This window comes from Eubalaena glacialis, chromosome 15, assembly GCF_028564815.1.
Source record: "Eubalaena glacialis isolate mEubGla1 chromosome 15, mEubGla1.1.hap2.+ XY, whole genome shotgun sequence".
NCBI classification, from domain to species: Eukaryota; Metazoa; Chordata; class Mammalia; order Artiodactyla; family Balaenidae; genus Eubalaena; species Eubalaena glacialis.
Genome location: NC_083730.1, coordinates 61343695 through 61360657, shown reverse-complemented (window position 1 = coordinate 61360657; position 16963 = coordinate 61343695). Strand labels below are relative to the sequence as shown.

General features: G+C 40.8%; 1 protein-coding gene across 2 annotated transcripts in view; it reads left to right on the top strand.

Annotated features, from left to right (window-relative positions):
* LAMA1 (laminin subunit alpha 1) overlaps nucleotides 1-16963 on the top strand; it is a 149987-nt gene that overhangs the window by 41927 nt on the left and 91097 nt on the right. For both annotated transcript variants that reach the window (XR_009697434.1, XM_061170462.1), the window contains exons 4-7: nucleotides 11463-11705; nucleotides 12699-12878; nucleotides 15404-15493; nucleotides 16743-16860. Coding sequence is in view for 1 of the 2 variants with exons in the window: in XM_061170462.1 (XP_061026445.1) it covers nucleotides 11463-11705; nucleotides 12699-12878; nucleotides 15404-15493; nucleotides 16743-16860 (631 nt within the window). In the remaining variant the exon portion in view is untranslated. The remainder of the gene's footprint in view (nucleotides 1-11462; nucleotides 11706-12698; nucleotides 12879-15403; nucleotides 15494-16742; nucleotides 16861-16963) is intronic.

Genomic DNA, 16963 nt, shown 5'->3' with positions numbered 1-16963 from the left:
CTAGTTAGCACAAAAGCTAGAATTATAACCATGGTCTAAGAAAAAAAAATCCTCAAAGTAATTTAACTGGGTTTTTGTTATGCCATATCAGGTTGCCTACTGAAGCTTGTGGTCTTTCAGACCAGCTTTAACATTCCAAATCAGTCAACAGCTACAGTGCAAAGAGAATTGGATGGGGAATCAGGAGGTCAGAGTTCTACTTTTGGCTTTGTCTCTTATAGTAAGCTTTTACTCAGGGGTGGCTGCTTTCTCCCATTCTAGTCAGGGATTCTCCATTCTTTATATCTAGCCTCTTACTGGGTCTTGTTAATTGTTTGAATATTAGTTGCATTCATTTCTTAAATATATTCATAGCCATCACTCTAGTAAAAGACTTTATTACCTCACATCTGCTACCTCATCTTCCCCAACTTGAGGCCATTCCTCACGTCACTGCCACAAGAACCGTCTTTCATTTTTCTGCTGAAATATTTTCAGCAGATCCTGTTGAATACCTGATAAAGTTCAGCCTTCCATATACTGGCCCCAGCTTTGTCTCTTCAGACTCACTATTCAACCATCTGACAATGCCACTGAAAATCAGACATTCCACAAGAATGATTTTAAGGTTTTTCTATGGTGAAGGTACAAACTGGTAATAAACTATGTTTACATTTTTTTTCCAGACTAAAGCAATTTCTGTAATACTACATTTTACAAAACTAGTCAGCTGAGTTTTAAGCTCTTGAACAAGTCTAAAAGTTGTTTCCTAAGGAGAAGAAATCTTTTGTCCCCTCAGAGGAAAGTACATTCAATTTCTTAACCTCCAAAACAACCTCAGTCTTATCACCTGTGCATTGGATAGCCAAAGCATGAAGATTTTAATTTAGCAGCATAGATACTCCAGACTTGAACGGACCATTGTCCAGCTCCTGTGAGAAACTTGACTAATACATATTTGAGGAAATTACTCAAGAGTACGTACATATTATCCATACATTTCTCAAGTACTTGAGATGGTCTTTTATTAAGGTTAATCACTAAAAAAGATGTTTACCAAGGTTTCATTAATTAACCCCCTAAAGATGTTTTCCATTTTATTGTTAAAACCCTTGGTGTTAGCAAGGGTCAGCACAAAAAAAGCCCCAATGGTGAGAATTTCTACAAATTCTGTAAAGCTTACTGAATTCGCTTATTATGTTGCAGAGTGGTGCTTATATAAGGAAACATGCAATAAATTCACTCATTCAACAACAACAAAACAAACAAACAAAAAAAACCAAAGAGCTTAAACATTTTTGAAACGTAATTTTTATTGTTTTATTTTTTTTCAAAAATATTGTTCCATTTATATACTCACTAACAGTGAATGAAAGAGTGTGTCTCACAACCTCTCAGCAGCATGGAGACCAAAAGGCTCTTTCTTTCTTTGTTCTCTGTTAATTGAATAGCAAGGAATTTATTCATTCATTCATTCATTCATTCATTCATTGATATAACATATATTCATTTATTTACATTTTGTCACTGTATTGAACATGTATTTGGGAGCACTGGGCTGAGTTCAGATGCTTAGACAATATTTGTTTGGTCTTGTTTATCACCTTCACATGTGTAAATTATGCCATGATTATTAATCTCTGATGAGGCAAATGCTTTGTCAAATGGTGGTGACAGTTTTAGATATTTGAATATCAGTGTAAGAGGCAGGACAGAATTTTCAAGTCATAACAAATGAGAAAAATATTGAATGAACTGTAAATATCATCATCTTGAGAGGTGCTAGTTGTCAGCAGAATAACTATGGCACTTAGGGAAAGTGATTACAAATCTCACAGTGTTACCTTACATCTGTATTGTGCATTTTATAAAGTGTTTTTCTATTTGGTATTTCACACTTAACAATGTGAGAAATCGGAATAACATGTAGATCCATATTCACAGTATTCGTTGTGAATAATGCAGTGGGGTGTAGAGAACACAGCTGGATTTATCATTTTAAGCCTGAATCATGGGAAACATTAAATTTCCTTCTGTAATTCTCTGGATTGTAAGAAATTTCAGATCTGTTCATCACCAATCACTACCTTTTTGGGAGGAGGGTGGGGAGTAATTCTGGAAGTCTCACTCTGCAAGCATTGGCCTTGGGGAGGTGATGAAGCTGCCAAAGTAGTGACAAAGGTGGAAACTCTTTAGGGACTGGGCCTGCTTGTGCCAATGCATTCAGATCTGTGCTCCTTTGAAATTTCTGCACAGATACTTGGAGAGCACTGGCTCGCCCTGGCTTGGTGGCCTCCATGCCCCATAAGGTCCGGAAATGAAGCCTGGGAAAACTGTGAGATCAATTTAAAACCTGCAGATAATTAGCTGGGATGCCACAGCTGTCTAAGCCCACATACCTGAGAAGTTTGGTGAAGCCTGAAAACCACTTATTAGCTTCTGTGCAGCCAACTGGAGGGGTTTAAGCTTTCTTAGAGTAACTGATAACTATTATAACGTGTGTAAATAGTTCTGTTCCTTTGTTTTGTGTGTCTTTTTAAATTAATAGACTTTATTTTATAGCAACGTTTTAGATTTACAGAAAAATTGAGTTTCTATATACACCCTCTATAATAGTTTTTTTTAATCAAATTTGAGTTATTCTTAATCATCTTTTTAAAAGTAAAATCATAAAGTGACCTATCTAGTGTTGTTTTAATAGTGTCCAATACCTTTTCCCCCCTAATTAGGTGACCGTGAGAATTGTCAGTCTTATAATTTAAAATTTTGTTTTCTCTATTTTATGGCATACAATCAGAAGATATTTATCTTTGTTCTTCAGGTGCTAGAAGCACAAGAAAGCCCATGAAATAACTGTTTCTTAGGCCTCCATTGAGATGCTCACCATTTAGGATCATTTACAATGCCGTACCAGACTCCAGGGCCAGGCCAGCAATAGGGCTGCCCAGAGGTCAGCCGGGCACTTAGTCAACGTCACCAGGAGGAGAGGCCGCCCTCTGAGCTGAGGGTCTTCAGTCACGTCACTCAGAGGTCTCCTTTCACTCTCAAACCCTAACAGTTTGGGCTCCAATTTTGTATTTTGTGACGTGTCATCAGGCCTCACTAGAGCTTAGTAAGAAACTGACAGAAATAGGGTCATGGGAAAGACAGGGCTTCACGCATCCCCTCTGAGCTGCTAGCTTGCCCTCCAGATGGCTCGGTTGGCTGCAGGGTTAGTCCCTCATCATGTTCAATTTAGAAATCTCCATCTTCCACAAAAAGTTGAGTCTTTGTATCATTCACTTTTCTCTCCTTATTTTCACATCTTTTTTTTTTCTTGTGGTAAAATATACATAACATAAAATTTACCATTTAAACCATTTCTAGGTGTACAATTCACTGGCATTAAGTGCATTTACATTGTTGTGCAATCATCGCCACCATCCCTCTCTAGAACTTTTTCATCATCTCATACTGAAACTCTGTGCCCATTAAACAGTAACTCCCCGTCCTCCCTCCCCTCCCCAGCCCCAGTTTTCCGCAATTCTAATTTGGGTCTCGATGAATTCGACTATTCTAGGTAACTCATGTAAGTGGAATCATGCAGTATTTGTCCTTTTGTGTCTGGCTTACTTCATTTAGCATAATAACTCCAGCTTTATCTATGTTGTAGCAGGTATCAAACTTTCATTCCTTTTTAAGGCTGAATAATATTCCCTTGTATCCCAGAGTTTGTTTAGCCATTTATCCGTGGTAGACATCTGGTTTGTTTCCATCTTTTGGCTACCGTGAATAATGCTTCAATAGACATCGTTGTCCAGATATCTGTTGTTGAGTCCCTGCTTTCAGTTCTTGTAGGTATATACCCAGAGTGGAGTTGCTGGATCACATGATAATTCTAAGTTTCTCTCTTGAGGAACCGCCATCTTGTTTTCCATGCAGCTGCGCCACTTAGCTTCCCACCACATTTTTCTAAATAAACAAAAGCCTTCCTGTATAAGACCTTTGTTCAGATATTCCGTTTTAAAAAAAAGCTTTAAATGTGATGATGTGTCAGCTTGATGCCTGACAAATGATAGATGCTCAGTGAAGTTAGAGGTACCTAAAGAAAGATGAGAATCTTCAAATAGCATGTAGACCAAGGTTCCATGTACTGAGTGAAATCTTGCAAAAACAAAAAATGCTTTCTAATCTCTCTAGGGCTAAAACTATAAACGATTCAGCTAGATTTAGTGAAAGAAACACATAATTATTGTGTCTAGAGGCTGTAAATGTATAACTCACAGGTTAATGTTTAATGGAGTTAGTCAAGTGCAGATTTGCACAGCTTTTCTAGACGGTGTCGCCAGTTGGATTTGTGAGGCTTAATGATTAGGGGCCTGTTTTACTTTCTGAGGTGCAATTGAACTGTTTTCTCACGATGAGGGATGAAAAGGGGGCTGTCAGGCCGTATGCTGCTAACCGTTGCTGGACCTACTGGGCACCCTAGGTCAACGTGAGGACCAAGAGAGGAAGTCAAAAGAAGCTTTCAAATGTTTTCAGCCAGACATTCTCTGGGACTGAGAGAAGAAGGGCAAAGTGTGGGCTTTGGGGCCATGTCGGGGAGACCTGTCCCATCTTCCTGAGGTGGAGAGGGGGTCTGGCCAAAGCTGGAAAGCCCTGCTGTGCCTCCGTGTTTTCTTTCTCACTCACACTGGACCTTTTGGCAAACTCTTTAAGACCCACTGGCTTTTTTCTCTACTTTAGTCTTGGTCTTCACTGTGTCAACACCACCAGCTCTCACGATTTCCCAGCACCAGCATCCAGTTCCGGCATCCAATCTTTTCATCCCTGGTGACCTGGTAACTCCCTGGTTTAGGGTCTTCGAATGGTCTAGAAGTTTTAACGTTTCACAAAGAGCCCTGCCCTGTCCAGTCCCCTCCCGTCTCGACACTCAAGCCAACCGGGCCTCCCGCCATGTCCCACGCTCCATGCTCTGGCCCTGCAGGGTCCCACCCCCTGTCCCTCTGACCTCCCTCTCTTTACCTAGACATCTCCTACTCAGTCTGCCCCTCTTTCCAGACAAGCCTTCCCTGACCACGCCTTCTCCAGACTAGGCTGGCCCCCGCCAGACACCCTGGCCACCTTCTGTCCTTCTCCCGGGGGACTTGGCCCACCTCTGTCTCCCCATCAGGACATCCAGGCCACCCTGACCATGTCCCCCACTTCACTGCTGTCTTTGTGGCACCCGCCACGGTCCTGTTCCAAAGCAGATGCTCAATCAGTGTTCACTGAATGAATCTCCAGTGAAAAGGTGTTAGGGGCGTCCTTGGTCCCAGCGTCCTGTGTCCTGGTGGGGGGAGGAAGGGGAGCTTCTCTGACAGTAACATCTCTGCCGCCTGCCCTCCCCCCCAGGAGAGGGGCAGTCATTTTTCTAACTGGGAGACGAGCTGACTGCATCATTCCGGGGCTCCATCTGTCTCTCTTCCGGGCAGGCTGTTCTCAGGAGGCCCAGGTCCCTGACCCACAGGACAAGGCCACCGAGTGTGTGTCCACTCAGCCTGTGCCACCAGAGGCAGAGTGTCAGGCTGACCTCTGCAGCCACCGTCGAGGCCGCCACCTCCAGCTTTGCTTTCTCCTGGAATGTTGCTGACTTCCTTCCATCTCCACGATGGACTCCCGAGCCTCCTTCCACATTCGGGAGGGGAAGGAAGGAATGGTATTTACTGCCCGCTGTGTTCCAACGTGAACAAACTGCACTGCATTTGGGGGAAAAGCCCAACGTAATTTCAAAGGCTGAGATGTTGTTCCTGGGTGGAAACCGATGGCTCCGGCCAACCGGTGGTCAGGAGTCGGGGGATGGGAGAGTCGCTCTTTGCGTTTCCCAGGTCCTAGAATGGGCGGTAACTGCGTTTCGCAGTGGGTTCATCTCATTCTTGGGGCTCAGCTGTCACCCGGCACCTACAGGTGGGGGAAAGCAGTGAAGATCCCCACAAAGGACATTTGGTGACCTGCCTGACTGTGCTTTTGAGGTCCTTCCAACTCACCTCCCACAAAACCTAGCAAAATCTTCCCAGAACCCTTGGTGAAATTGAACTTTGGGAGCAGTTCTACAGGGAGATCCATGGAGACTAGGAACGGAAACCAGCCTCTTACTTTCCAGTTTTGATTCTTAATGTAGCGCAACACGTAGCCTTTGAGGTAATCCCCCTAGTCATCCTGAGACAGAACCGGTGGCTCATGGACCATGGGAGAGCTTATCGTGGGCTCTCTTTGAAATAACTTTTCTAGTTGATGAGAAACAGAACTCCTTCTGAAGGGGTTTTAAATACCCCTTTCCCACCTTCAGGTAACTGGTCCTGGTTCCCCTTTTACTTCTGTGATGGGCCCCTCTCTCTGCCCTTCCTTCCTTGTTCATCAGCTTTCTCACCCTGGCTTTTCCTCAGTGTCCACGCTTGCTTCCGAAGTGAGCCTTCCTTGACTTCCTGAGACACGAAGCTTAAGAATTTTAAGGAAAAAAACCTACTTCATCTAAATTTGCCATTACAAGTAGCCAGTCCCTCCTGCCCTCAATAAAAAGAAAAAGCAAGAAGAAAAGTAAGGGGGGGAAAGAGACTGGATTCTGACGTGTTTATCCCGCACTTCTATGGACAGCAGCAAATTTAAAGAGACACAAACCTATTTTATTCCACACTTCTCATTCATGAAGCTATTTCCTTTTGTCTGTTAATTTTGTATACTGGTCCTAAAACGAGGCAATAATAGTAAAACAGCCACTAAAATCGAATAGAAATGACATTTCAAGATCATTGCCCGTAAGAGATTTACCTAAAATGTGTATCCCACGGATCCTACGTGCCAAGTAAACGTCCAAGCCCCAAACTTCTCTTGTTCTGCCGAGTGTTTGTTGCTACTTCACATGATTATCAATTGATTAGTTAGTTCGGTGATCCATACTCTGTAAAACCAGAAGGGAGTCATAGCTGCATTAGTGATTAGACTTCTAGTAAATAGTTATTTCTTTATTCTTGAGTAGTAAACATTGGCTCAAATGATCATTTTGAATCTTATTGTCTAATAATGTCCTAAGAAATAACGCTGACAAAGCACAGATTCACCACTTTTATAGGGATAATTGAGCAATATTACTTACCAAATAGACTGAACTCTTTTTTAAAAGTTTAATTTGACTGTTAAAACTAAATCTCTTTTGCCTGTGAAAAGGTCATTCCCATCGGGTAAGAGAAAACAATTCTCCATTCAGTGTTTCGTTATGGCCTTGGAGGCAGGTAAGCGCTCGTGTGGAGAATTTCCAGCCAGGGGTCCCGTGTGGTATCTGGGCCCCTGCAGCTTATGCACCTGAGCTTTCTGTGGAGAAGAAACACTTTGCTTCCCTGAGCACATCTGAAGCTGGCCCCTGATAGTGGAGAATTACGCTCTGTGTATTTTTCTTATCTCTGTGCCTGAGGTGGTTTTAATATATTTAAGGTTGAGGCCCACATGAAAATTCCTGTCTGGATTCCTGTGTAGAAAGCGAGCGGTGTTTGGTGTATGTGTGCTTTATTTATGTGGCACTGTTTATGTGCATTCCAGTGATCATTAACAGAGCCCTCTTGGTAGAAACCCCTGATGAAAGTGGATTTGAAAGTGGCTGTATCAGCTGCAGGTTTGGCAAGACCTCAGTGACTCTGAATTTAGTGAAAGCCCTGCATCATCACTTTGTGTTCAGCCAACCTTATATGGAGAGAAAAGGCACTTTAGTCAACCATGCTAAAAAGCAGCAACAGAAATATCACGGATTTCATTTGGGCAAAGGCTTAAAATTCTATATATTAACAGAGAATTCCTTACTTTTTCTATAGGGGCTGTTAAGACTGGTTTGTCAACACACAATTGGTGAATTAGACTAGCTTGTGTTCATTTGCTTAGGGCCGCCGTAGCACATACCGAAACCTGGGGGCATAAACAACAGAAATTTGTTAGCAAACAGTTCTGGAAGCTGGAAGTGCAAGAGCAAGGTGTTGGCAGGGTTGATTCCTTCTTAGACCTTGCCCGTTGGCTTGCAGATGGCCATTTTCTCACTGTATCCTCACAGGGTTGCCCCTATGTCTGGGTCCTAATCTTCTCTTCTTAAAAGGACACCAGTCAGGTGAGATTAGGGCTCACCCATATGACCTCATTTGACCTTGATTATCTCTTTAAAGACCCTCTCTCCAGATACAGTCACATTCTGAGGTACTAAGGGTTAGGACTTCAGCCTGTGAATTTTGGGGAGACATAAGTCAGCCAATAACGTGACTTAAGTGAAAACAAATTGCGTTTAGATATTTCATAGCTTCCTCTTCCTCTTTTGCAGATTTATATTTCATAGTCCCTTTCTTGGCTTGTTTCCTGGTCTCCAATTTGGGGACCTAGAGAACTAGTGAGAGACTGTGAGAACAATGCCCAGCTTCATAGCTGAAGGCCTTGATCCCTGGAGGGATGGTCCTGAAGTTTTCCCATTATTGTGGTTCTTCCGCTGGGTTACGTTTTGTTACATGTGACTAAGCTGTCTGTCTAAAAGCTGACAAGGGTTTGATGAAAGGACAAGAACATGGTATTGAAATAATTGCTACTGGTTGAGGTCAGTGGTTTGGAAAACCAGATTGGTACCCACCAGCTGCTCAGCTGGGAGTTTCATTCTTTTTCCTTGCAATCTGTAGAAGTGTGGTTTACATATTAGTACATGTGAGATCCTGGGAAGATTATGTAACCTTTCTGTGCCTCAGTTTCCTCATCTGTGACGTAGGGGAAGTAACAGTACATATTTCATAAGAAGAACGTAGTTGGAAGGGTCTGAAGACTAGTAATTCTAATAAAGGACTTAGCATTGTCCTTGGCCACAGCAAGCGCTACGTAGCATTAGTTTTTGTTCCTTGCACCCTCTCCATCCCCTCCACCCCGCACATCCTGGGCTGTCACAACAGAAACTGCAGAGTTAACAGAAACAATTGCCACGGTGCCTGTTTAGACATGAACCCAGCGCCCAAGTGAATGTAGGAGTCTTCTTCTGGGGTTACAAAAAGAAAATTCAATGACCTTAGTGTGTGTGTACATTTGGGGGGGTGTATAGTGGATGCTAAGGACTCTGGAGTGAGACCCCTGGTTTCTCATTGGGACCTGCAACTCAGTAGTTTGTCTTTTAACCTCTCTAAGCATCAGTTTCCAAATATGTAAAATGGGAACCACAATGACTTGAAACTCATGGGGTTGTTTGGAGTTAAATGGGATGATATACATGAAGTTCTTAGCACACAGGAGGTAAACCTGTTGGTTCTTTCCATTTTCAAATGTGAAACTGGAAAACAGAAGGTAAATGCAGTCATTCCATTTGTCAGTGACCTTGATTTCCATCCCTCTCAAATGGGCTGCCTGATCATGCCATCTCACTTGGTACCTGCAATTTGTGAAGTCTATTTTAACATATTCCACAGTGGTCCACATGCTCATAGACTTCTCCTTTTATGGTGAAAATAGTTGCAAGGCAATTGGACAGTGATGAGTGAAGAAGAGGGTGTCCTCCCTCCAGTTAGCTTGGGCATCAGTATGAAAACCAAATGGAAAGCTACTTAGGCCGGATTCCATCATGGTGTTCTGGGACAGTGCTGGAAGTTTGCAAAGGTGAAACTAACCTCCCCCAAGCTGCATTAAAAAAAACCCTGATGTTCTTCAGGACTAGTTCTAGAGGAGACAGTAAGATTAATTGCCAGGTATTTCTGAGAAGTGTTTGGTTTTTCAGTAATATTAAAAAATAGTAGACTTTAAAAATATAAATTATGGAATATATGAATTACAAAATTGGGGAAAAGGTTTTTTATTTTTTTAAATTGAACCATCTTTTCCCCTTAATTTATTTATTTATTATTTATTGCTGTGTTGGGTCTTCGTTTCTGTGCGAGGGCTTTCTTTAGTTGCGGCAAGTGGGGGCCACTCTTCATCGCGGTGCGCGGGCCTCTCACTATCGCGGCCTCTCTTGTTGCGGAGCGCAGGCTCAGTAGTTGTGGCTCACGGGGCTGGTTGCTCCGTGGCATGTGGGATCTTCCCAGACCAGGGCTCGAACCCGTGTCCCCTGCATTAACAGGCAGATTCTCAACCGCTGCGCCACCAAGGAAGCCCAAAGGTGTTTTTTTTTAAAATAAACTCCCAATAAGAAAAAAAATGTAATTATGTTCATAGGAGAATGTTCTGGAGATGTTTATGCTAGGACAAAATGGCCTTTGCATTATTTTAATTTTTAAAAAAGTGGTTTAAATCGATGAAGATGGTTCTAGATTTTTAAACATTGGACATTCAGCTCGAGATACAAGCTTTCATAACAGATACACAGTTCCTGGTTTTCCTGATTATTGAAATCTGAGAACATTATTTTGCTTTTAATGTGCTTTAGAAACAGTGATTGTGTTCTAGAGGAAAATTGCACATGAACATGGGTAGTCAACATTTCACACTTACATCATCTATAGACTAAATTTTATTGGGAGACATTTCTTGTAGGTGAACAGAGTTATTATAATTAGATAAAACCGTCCTTTGCAGGGAATAATTCAGTAAATGAATGTGAAATATTGTGGCTTCAGCTGGGTTAATTTTAAGGGGCTCTTGTGTTGCTAGAATTGCTGAAGGCTAAGATGGGGAGACGCTTAAAACCAAAAATAAAAAAACAACAAGCCCAGAGGCAATATAGTTGGAATCATCCTGTATGTAGCCTTTTCACATTGGCTTCTTTCATTTAGCAATATGCATTTAAGTTTACTCTATGTCTTTTTGTGGATTAAGAGTTCATTTTTTAAATCACTGAATAATATTCTGTTGTATGGATGTGTCACACTTCCTTTATCCATTCACCTATGGAAGTTTTCAACTCCTTTGGGTAAATACCAAGGAGTATGATTGCTGGATTATATGGTAAGACTGTGTTTAATTTTTTAAGAGATCACCAAACTGTCTTCCCAAGTGGCTGTACCATTTTGCATTCCCACCAGCAACGAATGAGAGTTCCTGTTGCTCCACATCTTCACCAACATCTGGTGTTGTCAGTGTTCTGGATTTTAACCATCGTGATAAGTGTGTAACGGTCTGACTTTTTTTCTCATATTCAGATGTGTTATCTCCAAATCACTATATGAGAAATACATTTAACACGACTACTAATGAAATATAATACAACTATTATCATTCAGAATCCTGATGGAGAAAGACATTGGAAACAAGAAAACAAGCACTTATGTCAATATTAACACTGTTAATAATAACAATAATAATAATACAAATTTATTTGTGAGTATTTTTTGAGTTTATTTTGAAGACAGATGCCACCAGGAAAACATTTACAAGATACATTTCTGATTAACACTTATGAGCAGTTAGCCTCAAGAGCAGTGAGTGACATTGGCCATCATCAGGTGGCAATGCTCTCAAGAGGCACTTTGGTTTTTGAGCACTTGTTACTGATTTTCGATTGACACTTTTCAATGTCTTTGTTCCAGGTCTTTCAAGTCGCTTATGTCATCATCAAAGCTGCTAATGCCCCTCGGCCTGGAAACTGGATTTTGGAGCATTCTCTGGATGGCATGGAGTTCAGCCCCTGGCAGTACTATGCAGTTAGTGACACAGAATGTTTGACTCATTACAATATCACTCCAAGACGGGGGCCGCCCACTTACAGGGCAGATGACGAAGTGATCTGCACCTCCTATTACTCCAGGCTGGTGCCGCTTGAGCACGGAGAGGTATGGCGCCCCCTGCCGGCCAGGAGGTCTGTTTTTCATCAGTGTCACCTCCAGTGACAACCTAGCCATCACAGAGCCAACAGGAAACACTCAAAATAGAGCTCTCCTGGTACAGATCACAGAGAGCTTCAACTATCTAGCTGCTGTAGTTAAGGTGCCATTGACTGGTGTCTACTGATGATTAATGCCACCACTGACACATTTTACTTTATTGATTTCTTCCCTTCAGGGAGATCCCTCAACCTTCACTCTGCTGTGATTTAATAACTCCATCAGATCATTCTCAGAGCATCTTTCTCATGACACCAGGGCCGCAAGATTTGTTAAAATATTAAAGAGAGAGCGAAAATGCTTCTAAAATATAGAGCTCCCGGTTTTCTCTGGGAAGTTCTCCCTGTCCCTGGAGGTGTTGAGGGTTGGAGATGGTTCATGAACTATTCCAGCTCCGTGCTCTCCATGCCCGGACTGCACACACATCCTTAAATCAGAGTGTAATCAAAAACAAGCCATGCCTTGGTAGCATGCCTTGATGAGCTAAAACGACAAAAGCCCTGCAAGTGATTTTCACAGCAGGAACTCTGCAGCAAGCCCTGCATTGTTTCAAGAGCAGAGATGAGAAAATGGGAGTTACAAAGCTTTCTGGCACTTCCCCCCACTCTCCCCAGTCTGTTCATAACATTTAGAATCTGTTTCAGAGAAGCCTGTGGATACATGTTAAAACGCCCTCACCTCACTGGGAGAAGTGCTCCTGTTTAAAAGTTTCCCGCAATCTCTGAGACGCTGGAACGAATAACTTCAGTAAACTGAACTTGGGTTGTGATCATGCTGTTCACAAGTGTCAATGAATATCAGACAGATTTCTATAAGAACCCCGTTGTTTGGTTTGATTTTAGATAGTATCTGTAAAGATTATGTCCTGAATGTAAACAATCAGGGCTATTTTTTTACATGCTTAAAATTGATATTTGTTTATTTTGATGTCTTTATCTCTAGATTCATACATCGCTAATCAATGGCAGACCAAGCTCTGATGATCTTTCACCCAAGTTGTTGGAATTTACTTCTGCACGATACATCCGCCTGCGCTTGCAGCGCATTCGAACCCTCAATGCCGATCTTATGACCCTCAGCCACCGGGACCCTAGAGACCTCGACCCTATTGTCACAAGACGAGTGAGTGTGACAGGGCTCCTGACCACTGAAAAGTTTATGTTGTTTCAGGGAAATAGACTTTTCCTCCCAGGTTGGCCTTTTTTCTTATTTTTGTTGAAGATCGTTAGTTATGCTTTGTTAAAAATGCCACCTTTAAACGAGGTTATGGTTCTGACGTGGTGCCCTCAGGTCCCCCCGTCCCCACCCATCCCATAACGCCATCATGCAGCAGATGCAGTGGTCATTTCTTCACGTTCTAATCTGGCTCTACATCTGATCAAGCAAGTGAGAATGGCTGGGGTTTTTTTCCCACTTAAAAGAAAATTTTAAAGTTTGAGATATAAGCTACATCCAGGAAAACGTACATATTTTCAGTGTATAGTAAACATATAAGGCTTGTGGCGACAAACATTTCCAAATCCCTTGGATAAAGTAGGAGTGGGATTTACTGAGTTACAGGATAGCTATGTGTTTAATTTTTAGGAATTTTCTAAGCCTTATCAAAAGCAGCTGTGTCGTTTTACAGACCAGCAGTGTGTGAGGGCTCTGGGTACACCGCACACTTTCACACACTGGGGCGTCGGTCACTGCCACCTCAGCCGTGCTGATGTGCATGTGGTGGCATCTCCTCGGGGTAATTAATTTGTATTTCCCTGATGACTGATGTTGAGCATGTACTTATTTGTATCTGATGACATTTCTATCCATTTTTAAATTGGGTTATCTGTCTCCTTATTCCTGAGTTATAAAAGATCTCTATACATGCTGTGTAGAAGTCCTTTGTCGAATGTGTCTATACTGCAAATCCCTTCTCTCTGCCCTGGCTTGTCTCTTGCTTATCCACTATGACTTCTGAGGAGTAGATGGTTTAATTTCGAGAAAGTCCAGTTTATCGTTTTTCTTTTATAGTTAGTGCTTTCTATTCCTCTCTGGAAAATATTTGCTTATCGCAAGTTTACAAAAATATTTTCCGATGCTTTCTTGTAATAGCTTTATAGTTTCAGCTTTCACATCTGTTATCCTTTTCTTGTTAATTTTTGTATTTGGTGTGAGGTAGAGGCGAAGGTTCTTTTTTCCCCACGTGTATATACAATTGTTCCAGCACTATATGTTGAAAATACTTTCCTTTCTCCCTTTAAATTGTTTTGGTGCCCTGTTGAAAATTACTTGACCTTATTACTGTGGGTGCGTTTCTGGACTCTATACTGTCCCAATGATCTATTTGTCTATCCTTATGCCAATAACAGTCTTTCTTGATTACTGCAGTAAATCTTGAAGTCAGGTACCATAATAGTCCAACTCAGTCCTTTTTCAAGATGGGTTAGGCTGTTCCAAGTTCATTGTGTTTCCTTATAAGTTTTAGAATCAGTTTGTCAATTAATACCAAAAAGAAAGAAGGAAAGAAAGAAAGAAAGAAAGGAGAAAGAAAGAAAGACAGGAAGAAAGAAATCCTGCTAAGACTTTCATTGGGATTCCATTGATTCCGTAGATCAATTTAGGAGGAATTTTGGAAGACATTTTGACAATATTGGATCATCTAGCCCATGAATGTGCTATACCTCCCCACTTATCTCTGTCTTCTTAAGGTCCTCTTGGCAATGATCTGTTTATTTGTCCATCTTTTGTTCAGTTTATTTTTAAGTATTTCATGTTTTTGAATATTAGTGTTAATAGTTTTCTTTCTAACATTTATTTTCCATTTGTTCATTGCTAGTATACAGAAGTACAATTCATTTTTGTTGATTGAGACATTGCCAAATTCACATATTCTAGTAGTTTTTGATAGATTTTCTATGTACACAATCATGTCATCTACAAATAATGACAGTTTAGTCTTACTGTGCACTCTGTTTGCTTTTGACTTATTTTTTCTTGCATTATTGAACTGCCTGGCACCTCCCGTAGAATGTTGAATAGAAATGGTAAGAGCAGATTTTAAGAGGAAAGCACTTAATCTTTCACTGTTAGCTCTAGGTTTTCCATAGACACGCCTTCATTAGACTGAACAAGTTCTCTTCTACTTCTGGTTTGCTGAGTTTTTTTTTAATGATGGTGTTGCCTTCTGTAAAACGCTTTTTGTGCATCTAATGAAATGATCATATGATTTTTCTCCTTTATTCTGTTAATGTGGTGATTTACATTTATTGATTTTTTGTGTTATATTAACTCTGCACCCATGGGATAAATCCTACTTGGTCATGAGTTATTCCTTTTTTATATACGGCTGTATTCAATTTAGGAATATTTTTAGGGTTTTCAGTAACATGAGTTTTGAATATGACTGCCTCGGTTTAAGATGCAGCCAAGTTGAGAAATTCTTTTTAAACTCCTTTGGTTTCTGTTGATGAGCTAAGTTGAACATTGTTTACATTAATTGAACATAAATATTTTATTTATATTTACTTGTGCATGAAATATAGTTTAAAATGTATATCTGTGTTTTTGATTACCAGTAACAACTGAGATATTTGTTGGAGTGCCAACGTTTTCTTCTCACTGGAATAGAAGAGGTTTTAATTTTTGCTTGTAACTTTCTTTTTCCTTAGTATTACTATTCAATAAAAGACATTTCTGTTGGAGGAATGTGTATTTGTTATGGCCATGCTAGTAGCTGCCCATGGGATGAAACTATAAAGGTGAGTTGTAGTATTTCACATTTTACTAAAAATTCAAAATAGCAGTTGTAGCTATAATGTTTGCATTGCACTTTTTTATTCAAGGCATGTGTTGAAAGTTATAAAATCAAGCCACAAAAAAAGATTTTCAGATAATTTAACTGGTTTAATTTTTTTAAACAGTTTAATTTTGTGTTGGTTGGAGAATATGTTTCTAATTAAATTCTTTCCATAAATATTTTTTTGGGAGGGGGTAAAAAAAAACATAACGTAAAATTTAACCATTTTAATCGTTTTAAAGTGTGCAATTCAGTGGCCTTTTGAATTTTGAAGCTCTTCTCTATAAGATAGTCAAGTGAAAATCACGTGAAGTTAGAAATTATGTTTATACTTTTTAAAAGAAGGATTCCCCTCCTTCTGACTTCTCCCTCTTTCTTTTTTTGTGAAAATATTCCCTGTTTTAGGATAAGTATTACGTGAAGAAGATAGCATCCTCTTTTCTTCTTTTAAAAACTTACATGAAGTTACTTCTTATTTTTACCCAATCTTCGTAATATTTTAACTCCTGAATAGGATTTTTATTTTTTTTAATTTTTGTTTATTTATTTTTGGCTGCGTTGGGTCTTCGTTGCTGCACACGGGCTTTCTCTAGTTGCGGCGAGCAGGGGCTACTCTTCCTTGTGGCGCGCGGGCTTCTCATTGCGGTGGCTTCTCTTGTTGCGGAGCACAGGCTCTCGGCGTGTGGGCTTCAGTAGTTGGGGCACGTGGGCTCAGTAGTTGTGGCTTGCGGTCTCAGTAGTTGTGGCTCGCGGGCTCTAGAGCACAGGCTCAGTAGTTGTGGCGCACGGGCTTAGCTGCTCCGTGGCATGTGGGATCTTCCCGGACCAGGGATAGAACCTGTGTCCCCTGCATTGGCAGGTGGATTCTTAACCACTGCACCACCAGGGAAGCCTAGGATTTTTATTATTGCTGAAAAACAGAGATGAATATCAAGAAAGTTACTAGTAGGAGCTTCCAAACCTTTCAGGTCAGTGTGTCTCTTTTGAAAAGTTTTTTTTTGTTAAGCCATATGTTAGTTTTGGTTTATTCCTTCTCACTTCTGTTTGTAACCAGGTCATATGTTTATTTTTTTTCTCTAAATATTAAATGCCAGTTTGCTTGATTGTAAACTCTTGCTGTGTATTTGACTATGATGGGTTCTTCCTAAATAAAATTAAGAAAAACATACAGGTAAATTTTCAGATGCAATTTTATATTCCGTACTGTCTAGAAATTCCAGTGTCAGTGTGAACATAACACGTGTGGTGACAGCTGCAATCGGTGTTGTCCTGGGTACCATCAGCAGCCCTGGAGGCCCGGCACTGTTTCTTCTGGTAACACGTGTGAAGGTAAGGTCACTGAGAATTGCAAGGATGTAAAGTTTTCCCCCTTCATATGCTTCAGTTTATGGTGACTTAACATTTGTAATTAGTAAATAACTGGTTTTCTTAG